The sequence below is a fragment of the Mesoplodon mirus genome (genome assembly GCF_964341445.2).
Source record: "Mesoplodon mirus genome assembly, chromosome: 19".
Lineage (NCBI taxonomy): Eukaryota > Metazoa > Chordata > Mammalia > Artiodactyla > Ziphiidae > Mesoplodon > Mesoplodon mirus.
Genome location: NC_138995.1, coordinates 14,436,226 through 14,452,171, shown reverse-complemented (window position 1 = coordinate 14,452,171; position 15,946 = coordinate 14,436,226). Strand labels below are relative to the sequence as shown.

The 15,946-nt window shown below is 39.2% G+C and overlaps 1 protein-coding gene across 1 annotated transcript; it reads left to right on the top strand.

Moving 5' to 3' along the window:
• The first annotated feature begins 5,124 nt into the window (after positions 1–5,124).
• On the top strand, positions 5,125–12,524 carry CMTR2 (cap methyltransferase 2). Its single transcript, XM_082606777.1, has 2 exons — positions 5,125–5,449; positions 9,004–12,524. Exon 2 carries the CDS (start codon positions 9,023–9,025, stop codon positions 11,321–11,323), a length of 2,301 nt encoding a protein of 766 aa, XP_082462903.1. The 5' UTR covers positions 5,125–5,449; positions 9,004–9,022; the 3' UTR covers positions 11,324–12,524.
• Positions 12,525–15,946: the final 3,422 nt, after the last annotated feature.

Genomic DNA, 15,946 nt, shown 5'->3' with positions numbered 1-15,946 from the left:
ACCTAGAGCTCAATATTTGTTTGTGGCTCTTTTTTTTTTTTTAAAGCAGAATTTATATTTAGTGAAATGCTAATCTGAATTGTACCATTTGATGAGTTTTGACAGATACATATACCTCTTAACCTAAATCCCCTATCAAGATATAGAACATTTCCATCACCCCAGAAAACTCCCTCTGGGGTTTTGAAACCACGATTTGTACATTGTCGCCTCACAGAATCTGAGGATGTAATTAGAGACTCAGGAAGTTGATTGGTGATAAATGATCACAGAAGCAGTTTAGTTTTTGTTTGCTTTGACAGAGAATTATAATCAGAGTAGAGGCCAGGGAGCCAGTTGTTTTAATTCTTGGATGCTACTTATGTTGTAGTCATGCCAGTTGAATATAAGGAACACTCAGGAACTAGAAAGAATAACTAATTGTAGCTAGCTTCCACTCAGGTACTGTGTATGATCATCAAAATATATTTTTAAAAGTTGAAACTAAATGCATTCACATAACTACATTTTAATACGAATTTGCAAATACATTAGTGCAGGGCCTGGTTATTTTCTTTGAACTTTTCAAAGTTTTAAATACTAATTTCATTCATTCATTATATTTCATCTTTTCCAAAAACTTTGCGACAATCTACCTTCCTGCTTTTAGGACAAAATGAATAAAATTCATCTATTTTTTTAAATTAAATTACTGGCCTACTGTAAGCATTTCTGGCCATGAATGTGGACTATAAAGTTGTTTTTAAATTACTGGAGGCAATTTCTAGGAATTCTCTGCAGAACAGATTGGCCTTGAAGTCAGACAGACCTAGGTCCGAACCTTGACTCCACTACTGACTGACTGCATAACCTTCAGCAAATTGCTTAATCACTTTGGTCCTTGATTTCCCTGTTTATAAATGGGGACAGGGACTTCCTTGGTGGCGCAGTAGTTGGGGGTCCGCCTGCCGATGCAGGGAACGCGGGTTCGTGCCCCGGTCTGGGAGGATCCCGCGTGCCGCGGAGCGGCTGGGCCCGTGGGCCGTGGCCGCTGGGCCCGTGCATCCGGAGCCTGTGCTCCGCGGCGGGAGAGGCCACAGCAGGGAGAGGCCCACGTACCGCAAAAAAAAAAAAAGGGGGGGGGGACAATACATATATTGACCTCATAGAGCTGTTGAGACGAGGAAATGAAAAATGGCAGTTTTCAGTGCTTAGCACATATTATGTACTCAAAAAATGTTAATGTGATTATTTTAGTAAAGACAGGCTCACTATAAGCTTTGTTATTTGGAATATTCCTGATAATATTTATAAACTGTGGGGAACATAGTGACTGTGTTTAAGAGATTACATATCCTTTATCTAGTCTTTGGTCCCATGAAAGAACAATATCCACAGCTTTTAGTTTTTAATGACTATTTATTAAGAATCAGATGTAAAAAGCAACCAATTCCCACCAATAGCTAAAATAAAAAAGATTCACAACACCAAAATTTGGTGAGGATGTGAAGCAACCACATACTGTGGGTAGAGATGTAAAATGGTACGAGCACTTTAGAAAACTGTTTGGGGGTTGCTTGAAGAGTTCCACGTACATCTCCCTTGGTAATTCTCAAAATGACAATAATGCTAAGGTTGAGAAACCCTGATCTACTTCATTACACAGCCATATGATGGCTAGGTATTTACCCAAGAGTAAAGAAAACATGCTCACCAAAATGTCTTGTACTGGAATGCTTACAGCAGGTTTATTCATAATAGCTGCAAACTGGAAACAGAACTCAGATGTCCATCAGTAGGAGAATAGATAATTAAACTGTGGTCTATCCATATAATGGCATACTGCTTATCAATAAAAAGGAACAAACTACAGATATGGAAGACAACATGGGTGAATATTGTCAGGGTTCAGAACACACTACCACCAAATATGGTGTCTTGGCATACTGAATATTTTAAGCTAAAGGAATTTAAGAAATAGTAGGTGCAGGAAAGACTGTCTGACCTTGCTCTGAAGCAGGTCATAAGAACCTTGTGTGAGAGATGCCCTCCCTATGCCTGGAGGAAAGAAACATCCGTATCTCCAAAGATGGAAGGACTCCAACAGGAATTTAAATGAACATACCTTGCTCAATTTCTCCCAGTTTGCCACTCTTAGCTCATACTTATTTGTCACATTTTCCCACGACTTTCCACTTCTCATCAAACCTATATAAAAACACTCAGGTCCTAGTATAAAAACCTATTATAGGACTTCCCTGGTTGTACAGTGGTTAAGAATCTGCTTGCCAAGGCAAGGGACATGGGTTTGAGCCCTGGTCTGGGAAGATCCCACATGCAACGGAGCAACAAAGCCCGTGTGCCACAACTACTGGAGCCCGCACGCCTAGAGCCCGTGCTCTGCAACAAGAGAAGCCACTGCAATGAGAAGCCCGTGCACCGCAACTAGAGAAAGCCCGAGCACAGCAACGAAGACCCAATGCAGCCTAAATAAATAAGTAAATAAATTTATTTTAAAAAGAACAAACAGGGCTTCCCTGGTGGCGCAGTGGTTGAGAGTCTGCCTGCCGATGCAGGGGACACGGGTTCGTGCCCCGGTCCGGGAAGATCCCACATGCCGCGGAGCAGCTAGGCCCGTGAGCCATGGCCGCTGAGCCTGTGCATCGGGAGCTTGTGCTCCGCAACGGGAGAGGCCACAACAGTGAGAGGCCCACGTACTGCAAAAAAACAAAACAAAACAAAACAAAAAAAACAAACCCAAAATCCTAGTATAAAAACAGTTTCTTCATATCTTCATTTCCCTGTGAAGGCTTCCATGTCACAAAAACATTAATAAATTTATATGCCTTTCTTTCGTCAATGTATCTTTTGTTACAGAGCCCCAGCCATGAACCTAGAAGGGTAGAAGAGAAAGATTCTTTTTCTCCCCTACAATATAAAAAAAAATTACACTGAATAGAAAGGGGCTGGAAACTAAAAATTATAAACTGTAATGATAGAATTTATATGACATTCTAGAACAGACTAAACTAAACTATAGTGTTAGAAAGCAGATTAATGGTTGCTTCTTGGGGGTGGGAGATTGGGAAGGGGCTCGAGGGAACTTTCTGGAATATTTAATAGGCCTTTGGCAAAAGTGGTTGAGTAGTACACTTAAGATCTGAACATTTGACTGTATATATTATACCTCGAAAAAATTGAAAAAGGCAAACAACCCGTGAGCTTGGAAGATCTTGGAAGCTCTTTTTCTTACAAACAGCTTTCCATTGGTCGCCCCTCAAACTCTCCAACAATTATATTTTCAGTGTTTCATTTTAGCTAGTAGATGTGTAATTGTATTTCATTTTGGTTTTTTTTACATTTTCCCCAAAACATGAGGTTAAGCATCTTTTCATATGTTTATTGGCCTTCTGGATACCATCTCTTTGAAGTCTTTGTTCTGGTCTTTGCCCATTTTTCCACTGGGACATCTTTTCTCATTTATTTCTAGGAGTTATATACTCTGGATACAAGTCCTTTGTCACATATTCGTATGGTAAATATCTTCTCTCACTCTATAGGTTGCCTCTTCACTCTCAGTGCTGTCTTATGATGAATAAACACTCTTAATTTTTTTTTTTTTTTTTTTTTTTTTTTGCGGTACGCGGGCTTCTCACTGTTGTGGCCTCTCTCGTTGCGGAGCACAGGCTCCGGACGCGCAGGCTCAGCAGCTATGGCTCATGGGCCCAGCCGCTCCGTGGCATGCGGGATCCTCCCGTACCGGGGCACGAACCCGTGTCCCCTGCATCGGCAGGTGGACTCTCAACCACTGCACCACCAGGGAAGCCCAACATTCTTAATTTTAATGTAGTTCAATTTATATATTTTTTCATTATAATTAGTGCTTTTTCCATCCTGTTATAAAACTTTTTGCCTATTTCAAGGTTACGAAGGTATCCTCTTATATTTTCTGCTAAAAGAATTATTGTTTGATCCTTAAAATGTAGATTGGCAATCCAAATGAAATCTATTTTTATTATGTGAGGTAAGAGTCCAAATAAAGTTTTTTCCATATAGATATCCAAATGTCCTAGCACCGTTTTTTTGAAAAGACTTTTTTCTCCACTGATGCATGTCCAGGAAGACTTGTAAAAAATGTATATATATATATACACATGCACACATATATATACATATACATATATAGACATATATATGTGTGTATATATATATTACATAAATGGATCAAACTCTACACACAGTTCTATATTCTCCTATTTTCACACAATACTGTTGGCACATATGGCCTATTAATGGCTGCATAGTATTTCATTATATGGATGTACCATAAAGAATTTAATTTCCTTATAACAGACATTTAGAGAGTAACCAGGTTTTGTTATTGATGTCATTAAGGTGCTGTAATAAACATTTTGTCCAAAGTGAGTGCCAGTTGTTTGTTTTCTAAAGATAAATTGCTAGGAGTGGGAATAGCTGGGCTAAGGTGCAAGGCCATTTTAAAGTTTGCCTTCTGTAAGGTAGTACCAATTTTCACTCTCCCTCACAGTATGTAAACCTGTTTCTCCACATTTTCACCAAAAGTTGCCATTATCGATCTTTTAAAATCTTTGCTAAGTTGAGTGAAAAGAAAACATTTCTAATTATTTTTTTTTAAGTTAAACAGCTTTGTACTATATCCTTATTGGCTATTTTACTGTTTTTGGATGGCCTGTTCAAATCTCCCAATTTTCTTCTGAGGTTATCTTTTCTTATTGGTTTATAAATATATGTATGTTATGATAACAGTGTTATTTCGTAGTTTCCCTAGCTCGGCTTTTCTCATGTTCTTCTGAGCACCAGTTTGAAGTCAAGTAGTACTAGGAGTTCAATTCTACCCAATGGCAAAAGAAAACCTCTGCCTTACGGGGCCCAGGTGGGCGGGGCCCGCGTGTCCCGGACAGGTTGGCCACGCCCCATCCCACCCCTCCACTATCGAGGGGGCGGGGCCAAAGGACGCTCGGTCTCTGCGCGCAGTTGCCATAGCAGCCTTGGGGAGGAGGCTGGAGTTTCCCAGCTTCTGCACCCGCGGAGAAACGAAACCTAGAGAGCCGAGGTCTCGGCGCTGCGAGAGTCGCCGGCGTGCGTAACGTTGACGTGTGACGCCAGCCGGGCCTTGAGGCGCATGCGTAGAGCGTGTGTCAGGGCTATCGGGCCGCTGTCTGCAGACTTTTGGCGGCGGCGCGGCCTGGAGGAGTGCTTCTGCTCCGCGTGTCCTGCCGCAGTAGAGTAAGGAGGGCGGGTCCCTGCCTCCTTCCCGGCCTCCCGGCGCGCCACCTCCCTTCCCTGTGTCGGGGACACAGAAGGCCTGAAGGAGCGACGCTCCCGGAAATCATCCCCACGAGCGGAAGTGGAGAATGCCCTCTTCGAGTGAGGAGAGGGAGTGAAGCGCAGCCTCTCTAGACTCTGGGGGCTGAGGTGGGCGTGAGCGAAGGTAATCCAGGCCGTGGTTCCGAGCCCGGGTCTTCCTTCGACTTTCCAGTGGGTTAGGCAGAGGCTGGAACTGAAGTTCCTCCGGGTCAGGGACCGGGCCGCTCGAATGGAGCTTGGGATTCACTTCCACCAGAGGAAACTAGGTCTTGGGTGCTCCTCGCCCAAAGTAAAGCGCTGGCATTATTTTCACCGTTGCTAGGAGGAGGAGGAGTTGGCGGAAACACTTCTAAAACTCTTTCGTTTAAGTGTTGGTTGGAGGAGTAACAATTGTATGCGAGGTCTTGCGGGTTTTGTGTTAGGCCGGCGAATTTTGCGGGGATTTCCTTCGTGGGGAATTCCCTTCGTGGCTTTGAGCAGGGGGTCTACATGACTTCCTACTCGACTCTGCAAAACAAGAATGGTAATACTGACCCTCGTAGCAGAATTATAATGCTACAGAGCTCTTTGGAGTGCTTAATGAGAGGGACAGAGGAACACATACTGGAAACTTTCCCCTTATATCCTGTAAACCACAAGCTTTTTTTTTTTTTTTTTTCTTTTTGCGGTATGCGGGCCTCTCACTGTTGTGGCCTCTCCCGTTGCGGAGCACAGGCTCCGGACGCGCCGGCCCAGCGGCCGTGGCTCACGGGCCCAGCCGCTCCGCGGCATATGGGATCCTCCCAGACCGGGGCACGAACCCGTATCCCCTGCATCGGCAGGCGGACTCTCAACCACTGCGCCACCAGGGAGGCCCCCACAAGCATTTTTGTTGTTAAGCACTGCGGTGCTAGAGTGACATTGAAGTTCATGGTTAAGACGTTCAGAACCGGAGGAGTGCCTTTTGTGCTAATCGGATATCCCTTCAATTATTCGATAAATACTTATTGAGTGCTTACTGTGTACTGAGTGCTTACTGTTCTAACTTCTTGGAATGATAAGCGAGTAAAGAAAACAAAGATCCCTGCCATGTGGAGCTTAGGTTGTAGTTTTGGGAAGACAGTAAACAGTAAACATAAATAGGTAAATTATGTGTTAGACGGAAAAGAGTGCCATGGAAAAAAAGAAAAAAAAATACAGCAAGGTTCTTACCTTTACTTTACCATTGGTAATGCAAGATGCAATTTTAAATTAGGAAGTCAGGGTAGGCTTCACAGAGAAAGTGACACTTGAGTAAATTCTTGAAGGAGGTAGCGGAAGTAACTATGCAGATATATGAGGGAAGAGCATTCCAGGCGGAGGGACTAACTCGTGCATAGACTTTCCCCTTGCAGTGTGTCTGAGGTCTTACCTGAGCAGCAAGAGAGCCTGTGTGGCTGGAACACAATTAGTAGGAGGGGTCGTACTAGAAAATTAGGTTAGAGACGGAGTGGGGGTGGAGGACAGACATCTTCAAGGGCCTTGTAAGCTACTGTAAAGACTTTGGCCCTTACTTTGAGATGGGGAGCCACTGCAGCCCAGTTTTGAGCAGAGCAGGGATACAATCTAACTTAGGTCTTACAAAGTTACTGTGGTGGGTATGTTTCAGAATAGGATGTAGGAGGCAAGGGTGGAAGCAAAGAGACCAGTGAGAAGGCTATGGGAGTAATCCAGGAGAGGGTTGACAGTGTCTGCAATCAGGAGGCTGATAGCTGGAGGTGGGTGAGAAGCAGTTGGATTCTGGGAATTTGATAGTAGGAAACAATGTTTGGATAATTTGTGGATTATTGACCTGAACATTATTCAATATAATATACAATTTATATATAAATATATAATATATAATTTTGGTCTGTGTTCCACAAGTATAGTCAGGAAGAACAATGGAGTGTTTGAATCACTTTAGTTGTTTTCCTGTGAAAATAATTACCTGTTAGCTTAAGTAAGATTTCAGAGCTTACCTACAACCATTAATTAGTATGTGAAGTTAATGACTAAAATCAGACTTTTTCCAAAATAGAATATAGTTGAAATCTAAAAGTTGTAGTTTCCAGTTAGCAAAGGGTGAATTAGGACAGAATAACTTGTGGTAGTAAACTTTCATTTACTTTTATTTAGGATTTTAGTGAATGCCTCCTTTTTGCCATCTTTCAGAAGTTTGTCTAAATATAGCTTCTAACAGTTAAAAAAAAATCTAAGGTAAGAAAAATATATTAATGGGTAACTGTGACTATTATCCACAATTTTTGTGCAATGTGTAAATATATGGTGGCAAACAGAAATGGCTAAGAAGATACTTGTTACCTTAAGAAGTTTACAAGCTAGTAGAGTAGACAGACTTGTAAATAATTTAAACAAAATGTAGAAGGATGAAAAAAGTGTGTTAAGAGTACAAATGCTAATAGAATACAGTCTTCTGGCTGTTATTGTGTTTATTGTATTGCTCGCTCACCTCTATCTCCCATTTTAATCTTCAGACTGGTGTAGAATGTATTGAATATGCAAAGTAAATGCAGTAGTCATGAACTGAAGCACCTGTTGATTAACATTGTGCCAACGAGTACCGTGTATCTGTTGGAATTTAGAACTTTTCCAACACTATGCCATTAAGCCTTGCTTCTTTCTCTTGTACCCCATCCCTTTCCATTGGACAGATGTTTTTGGTTTTTAGGCAGTGTTAGAACACAGAATGTAGGGTTACTATTTGTAATTTGTATATTCATTAAGGATATTTCTTCAGTTTAAAATTATTCTATCAAAGTGTATTAAGTTTTTGTGACAAAAAATTAATATTTTATGATACAAGCATGGAGCTGTCTGACCAACCATATAAAGCAGGAATCTGTAGTTTAGAGACATGCCAGGGTGAACTATAGGTCAGTTTCAACATTGATCAGGAGGCTAACCTGTCAGGTACACCACAGTTGACAAGCAATATGGTGATGAGTGTTTGCTGGTAGCCTGTAAAGGCGATTTGGTACCACCCAAGTGTGTGATTGAGCAAGAGAGTGAGATCTGGACAGAGGACATATTTGACAATCTTCGTAGGTTAGTAAGTGGGTGGTGGCAGAGAGGTCTGGTAACAGGACCAGTGCTGGGTTCAGGTGCAGGAACCTCTCCTGGAAGGAAGTGAGATTTGGAGGGAGCTAAAAAAAAGCTAAAAGTCACTTGTTAGAGTTTGATCAAAGGTCATGTTCAGGGATGCATCTTAGTCTAAGTAAGTGTTTGGGGCCCTGTGGGCAGTGTCTCAGTGATGGGTAGAGGAGAACTTTGGAGAGGAGCTAGGTGCATTATTTTGGTAATAAGAGCTGCCATTCGCTGATGAATATTCTCTGGTATATGCTTTTTATATGCTAGCATGTTTTATCCTCATCTAAAAAAATGATACCTCAATTTTTTAAATAAGCAACTGAGATGTGGAGTTATTTGCCCACAGCCACTTACTAAGCTGTAAATGGCAGTGCTGGGGTTTGAGCCCAGGTCTATCGGATAGCAAAGCCTTTATTCTTCATTCCAGATCGCCTCATCATGTAATGAATTGTGCTGACATTAGTCTTCCCATTTTTTGTGGGTTGTCGTGATTGTGATCCAGTTTGCTGTGGATGATATTTCACTCACTAATAAATTTGATTCATTTAATTGTGTGTTTTCTTTTTCTAGATTTTAATTTAATTTGAAAATGAGTAAGTGCAGAAAGCTCCCACTGGGTTCAAGTCCTGAGACATTCAGCCCAGATGTTCTTGCTGATATTTTTGAACTCTTTGCCAAGAACTTTTCTTATGGCAAGCCACTTAATAATGAGTGGCAGTTACCAGATTCCAGTGAGATTTTCACCTCTGACCACACGGAATTCAATGTGTTTCTTGATTTGAAGAGCTCCCTAAACGAAGTGAAAAACCTACTGAGTGATAAGAAATTGGATGAGTGGCATGAGCACACGGCTTTCACTAATAAAGCTGGGAAAATAATTTCTCATGTGAGGAGATCTGTGAACGCTGAACTTTGTACTCAAGCCTGGTGTAAGTTTCATGAAATTTTGTGTAGCTTTCCACTTATTCCACAGGAAGCTTTTCAGAATGGAAAACTGAATTCTCTACACCTTTGTGAAGCTCCTGGAGCTTTTATAGCTAGTCTCAATCACTACTTAAAATCCCATCGATTCCCCTGTGATTGGAGTTGGGTGGCTAATACTTTGAATCCATACCATGAAGCAAATGACAATCTTATGATGATTATGGATGACCGACTTATTGCAAATACCTTGCGTTGCTGGTACTTTGGTCCAGATAACACCGGCGATATCATGACCTTGAAATATCTGACTGGACTTCAGAATTTCATAAGCAGCATGGCTACCGTTCACTTGATCACTGCAGATGGAAGTTTTGATTGCCAAGGAAACCCAGGTGAACAAGAAGCTTTAGTCTCTTCTTTGCATTACTGTGAAGCTGTCACTGCTCTGATGACTCTTGGAAGTGGTGGCTCTTTTGTTCTGAAGATGTTTACTTTGTTTGAACATTGTTCCATAAACCTGATGTACCTGCTAAACTGTTCTTTTGACAAAGTCCATGTTTTCAAGCCTGCTACCAGCAAGGCAGGAAACTCAGAAGTCTATGTGGTATGTCTCTACTATAAGGGAAGAGAGGCAATCTATCCTCTTTTATCTAAGATGGTGCTGAATTTTGGGCCTGAAATGACCAGGAAAGCTCTCTTTCCCCATCACATGATTCCCGAATCTTTTCTTAAAAGACATGAAGAATGTTGTGTGTTCTTTCATAAATACCAGCTAGAGACTATTTCTGAGAACATTCGTCTGTTTGAGTGCATGGGAGAAGGGGAACAAGCAAAGCTGAATAGTTTAAGGGACTATGCTGTTCAGTATTTCATGCAAAAGTTTCAATTGAAGCCTCTTTCCAGAAATAATTGGCTAGTGAAAAAATCTAATATTGGTTGTAGTACAAATACAAAATGGTTTGGGCAGAGGAACAGATATTTTAAAACCTACAATGAAAGGAGAATGCTGGAAAGCCTTTCATGGAAAGATAAGGTGGCCAAAGGGTACTTTAATAGTTGGGCTGAAGAACATGCTGCATATCATCCTGGGCAAAGTGCTCTTTTAGAAGGGACAGCTTCCAATCTTGAGTGTCACTTATGGCAGATTTTACAGGGAAAGAAACTGCCAAGGGTAAACAGTTCTCCTTTCTGTGATGGTGAAATTTTAAAGGCTCTTAATGAAGCAATTGAAAAGTCATTGGGAGGGGCCTTGAATTTGGATTCCAAGTTTAGGCCAAAACAGCAGTATTGTTGTTCTTGTCACATTTTTTCTGAAGAATTGGTATTTTCTGAGTTGTTTAGCCTTACAAAATGCTTTCAGGATGAGCAGGATGTAGAACCCAGCAACCAAGTAAAGTGCCTGCTTGTGGGTTTTCCAGCTCTCCAACATGTCAAAATACATATACCATTGGAAGTTCAACTCTTGGAGTCAGCTGAACTCATGACTTTTAGCTGTTCATTGCTTCATGATGGAGACCCAGCTTACCAGCAGTTATTTTTGGACTGCCTTCTACATTCATTGCAGCAGCTTCATACAGGAGATAGTATGATTTTGCCTGTACTTTCTTGTTTTACAAGATTTATGGCTGGTTTGATCTTTGTACTCCACAGCTGTTTTAGATTCATCACGTTTTCTTGTCCCACATCTTCTGAGCCCCTGAAGACTTGTGCAGTCCTGCTTTGTGTTGGTTATCAAGACATTCCAAACCCAGTTTTCCAGTATCTGCAGAATGTGAATGAATTGTTGAGCGCTTTGGTTAACTCAGATGCACCCCAGCAGGTTTTACAGTTTGTGCCAATGGAGGTGCTCCTTAAGGGCACACTACTTGATTTTTTGTGGGATTTGAATGCTACCATTGCTAAAAGGCATTTGCATTTGATTATTCAAGGAGAGAGAGAAGAAATCATCAGCAGCCTTCAGTTATGAAGTTGAACTTGTCCTTTCTGAGATTTAACTTCATGGCATCTTGCAGTTTCCATTGGTATTGCATCCCTTTGTATTCATTTAAAACCTTTTATTTTGAGGAAAGGCCAACTTTTGCATCATTTAAAGTTTCATTTTTTCTGGAAAGCCATCAGCTAGTTCTGACCTCTAGGGTATATACACTCACAGACATAGAGTTTTCTATGTGGTAGAATATATGCAGTGATGATATTCAACCTCAAACATGAGAAGTGTGTATGAGCATGGGGTGGACACGCCCATGCTTGCATATGCAGTTTATGCAGTTGGTCTTATTTATCTGCTTAAGATTTGCACCTGTGTGCCTTCATTCAGGTTAGATTTTTTTCCAACTAATTTTCTCTCAGTGGCTAATACTGTTAATGAATTGATAGAGGTCTTTGATGAAAGGAGGTGAGCCACTACTCAGCAACACTGATTTCCTTTAATACTGACCATGTCAGTTATGGATATGTGGAATTCATCATGCCAGACATCTTGATACATGCCATTCATTGCCTTTAGGCCATCGATCCAGCTTACTTCTGTAGTTCAAATGAAGCTACTGTGCTGTTTTATAAATATTTTACTTAACCACAACCATCCAACTAGAATGGATATCAAGACAGCTTCGAACCAAAGATCATGTTTAAAAAAATGAAAAATTATTGTGTCTAAAACACTCCTATATGAATGAAACGTTTCACTTAGCAATGGTGTGTAATTTTTAACTTCTGGGAAATAGTCTGTGAACAAAAAGATTTTTTTAAATTGCAAAGTAATGTTTATGGTCTCATAATGTGGACATGTGAATGTGATGAATGTAGTGAGTACTGAAGAGAAATTTTAACACTTTCAGAATGATGGTATAACATTAAAATTTTTTAAATTTTCATTCTTTTTTTCAGTATGAAAGTAGCACTTTACCAGACAATTAACCATGAGATCGTTACTTTATCAATTACGTTTGATTTCTTTTGAATTATATGTATTTGTCAGTATAAATGGGCTATTCTGGCCAACTGAATTAAGCAGATCTTTGTTACTTTGAAATTCTGCGAAGTGAAGAGTATGTGTATTGTCACGTGTGCATTTTAGACATTTTTGTTAGTTATATGAAAAGTAAATATATTATTTGATGTATTTGGTTGACAAATATTAACCTGAATTTTTTCATGTTCTTTGCTATTTTGAGTTCCATTATAGATTTATGAATAAAGTCATTAGCAGAGAGATTTTGTGTTCAGTTTTTTAAAGAGAATCATGGGGTAAGTTAAAAATATAACTTGGAAACACATTTTTTTTAAAGGAAGGTTTGAATGGGAGTTAATGTTCCTTCATTTCCTCTGATTTGTATTCATTAAAATTTAGTCCTTAATATTGCAATATTTATGGAAGCTCTGCTTCAGGAAAGAAATTGAATACTTAAGGGAGAGAGGAAGAGGGTAGATGTACTTCTTGTCAGGGAGGGTGTGGAGTACTAGAGGTAGATTTCTGAAAGAAATGTGATTTTCTTCTTGTGACTTTATGGAAGCTTTTATAGTTGTATAATGGTAGAAGTTTGATAGAAAAATTGCTTACCAAGAGAGAATCAAAAACCACTCTTGGGAAACCATTTTGCGCTTAATAGTCTTTATGCCTTGGTTGATTTGGTCCAGTACAATGACTCAGTTTGTTTTTACTTGTTTTAACTATTTGATTAGAATCAAGTTGAAAGCCTAGGTCCAGGTTCTGGTACTAACACTTTCTTTTAAGCCCCTCAAATAAGTATTGAATGCTTAGTTGTTTTTAACATTAACCTGTTTTGGAATATGTAACATACCTGGTGTATGTTAGAGTGTATTTTGGTTTTTAATCCAGTGTTTGGGATCAGTTGCTGTTCATCTGGTTTATTGGATTCAGATTTGCTCTAGAGGTGAGATACAACTTGAGGAAGGTTCATATTGAACCGGATGTAGCTGACGGGTACCAATAATTTATAAGAATTTCTCTTTAAGAAAAAGGGAAGGAAAAATGCTGTCTGAAAAATGAATAAAAAAATAGAGGACCATAAGATGAGAGATGATTTGTATAGTTTATCAAGTTAGTTACTATTCTTAAAAAAATTCTCTTTAGTAGATTTTGAGATTTTTAACTTAATTGTGATGCTGTTTGTTTATTTATTTATTTATGGCTGCGTTGGGTCTTCATTCCTTCATGCGAGCTTTCTCTAGTTGTGGCGAGGGGGCGCTACTCTTTGTTGCATTGTGCGGGCTTCTTGTTGCGGAGCACAGGCTCTAGGTGCGTGGGCTTCAGTAGTTGTGGCACGCAGGCTCAGTAGTTGAGGCTCATGGGCTCTAGAGCGCTAGCTCAGAAGTTGTGGCGCGCAGCCTTAGTTGCTCTGCGGCATGTGTGATCTTCCCGGACCAGGGATCAAACCCGTGTCCCCTGCATTGGCATACGGATTCTTAACCACTGCACCACCAGGGAAGTCCCAATTGTGATGCTTTTTGAAAGGAATTTTTAACAGCCAGAAAATTCAAACGTCATAAATGTGTTTCCTAACAAGCTTAGAGAAAGAGGTCTTACACATTTACTTTCTTCAGTACTGATTTTTGTTCTCCCTAAGAGAAGTCAGTTTTGTATTTTAGTGAGGGCTTTTATATATTATCCTAATGTCACATAAATATTTAAATGTGTTAAAAGTATCTTTTCTGAATAAATTTAAAATCCAAATTTGTGGACTTTCTCTATCTTTAGTTACTTTGTTTAAAAAGATTTGCATTAAAAGTTTTTTTCTACTCCAAAGATCTTGGAGTGTAATGAAAGAAGCAAGATATTAGGATAGTTGGAAAAAACATGTTTATTATGCTTTTGTTATTTTACTTATCTTTGATGAGAATACTGGGTCTTTTAAATATTTAAACCTTATCTTTTATTTCCAGAGGAGATCATTAATTGAATAGTTTTAACATTAGTTGTGGTACTGTGGTATGTGGTATGGGTATATGAAATCAGTTAATACCTCACATTTTTAGAAATGAAAATATTGATTATAAACCCAATCAGAATCTTATTTTCCATGTTTAAATACTTAATACTTTTCATTGATTTTTTAAAAAGGGCAACATATTTCATTTAGTATATTTTTGCTTTTGAAGGTGAAAGTACGAAAAAGGAGATTTTTAGTTTTGTTTCAGTTTTTTAAATTGTCTCAAGCAGTAAATGATTATTACTTTTTATAAAACCAGTACCTCCTTACAAAGATTTTAACCAAAGCATGAGAGGTTTTCTGTTAATTTTTATGTTCTAAAAAAATAAAAACATTTACTAATTACACTGGTACAATTATGTCTTAAATTTCCTTTGTAATCTGTTTAATACAATTTGAACAAAACTTAGACTTAATATAGATATTATCCTTTATTAAAACGATGGGAGCCTCCCTGGTGGCGCAGTGGTTGAGAGTCCGCCTGCCGATGCAGGGGATACGGGTTCGTGCCCCGGTCTGGGAGGATCCCATATGCCGCGGAGCGGCTGGGCCCGTGAGCCATGGCCGCTGGGCCTGCGCATCCGGAGCCTGTGCTCCGCAACGGGAGAGGCCACAACAGTGAGAGGCCCGCATACCGCAAAAAAAAAAAAAAAAAAAAAAAGAAAAAAAAAAAACGATGAAAAATTATTATACTTAGATGGTACAGATAGGCAAGGCCTGGCTGAAAATTTGTTTACAACATAGTTACTATTGAAAAGAGAGATTCAATTATTTGATAATAGGCCTCCCCACCGTTTTTTTTTTTTTAAGTTAGATTAAAACTTATTTCTGGATGATCTTAGTAGAACTAACTATAAAACAAAAATTTCTATATTTCCTAATAAATTTCTATTTGGATGGTAAATGTTTTTCCGGTTGGCCTAATGGCCAAGTAGCAAAAAACTAAAAACTGGATACTACATATAGTCACTTATAATATGTTGGTATGTTTTAGGGCATGTAATTAAAACAATAATCCTTAATAAATTTGTAATAAGTTATTATTTTGTGCTTCCAGTCAGTGCGTTCTTTAGTTTATATAAAATAGTTTATATAAAATGTTTGAATAAGAAGGGATTCCCCTGCCCCCCCCCCCATTCTGTTATTTGTTTTTTCTTAGTTTTGGTCAGTACAGAAAATGAAGGTAATTTATCTTTGGATAAGTACAAGTTTATACTGGAATGTTTTGGGAAGAGGTGAAGCTACTTTATAGCCACAGATATGGAAGATGCCAACTGTTCTTTACTAGTGAAAATATTTAGAAATTATCTCTCACTGAGCATAGGTTTGCATTTAATTTCACTCAATTGAAAATTTTATTTAAAAGGGTAATCTGCTTATGTTCATATATAGGTTGCGTACTCATTTACAAATTGTACCCATAATAGTGTTTTTCTAATTTTCTCAAGATCTTGACCGTTGTGTTTTTACAGTGTCTTAATAGATTAACTAGGTGTAATCATTCTGTGTTCATTTATACCAAGTGCAGGAGCATCAGTTGAGCCTATTACCAGGGATTTAATAATATTTAATATTGCAACCACATTGTTGATTTGTGGCTTAAATTTGTTATGATACAGTTAAGGAACACATTTGTA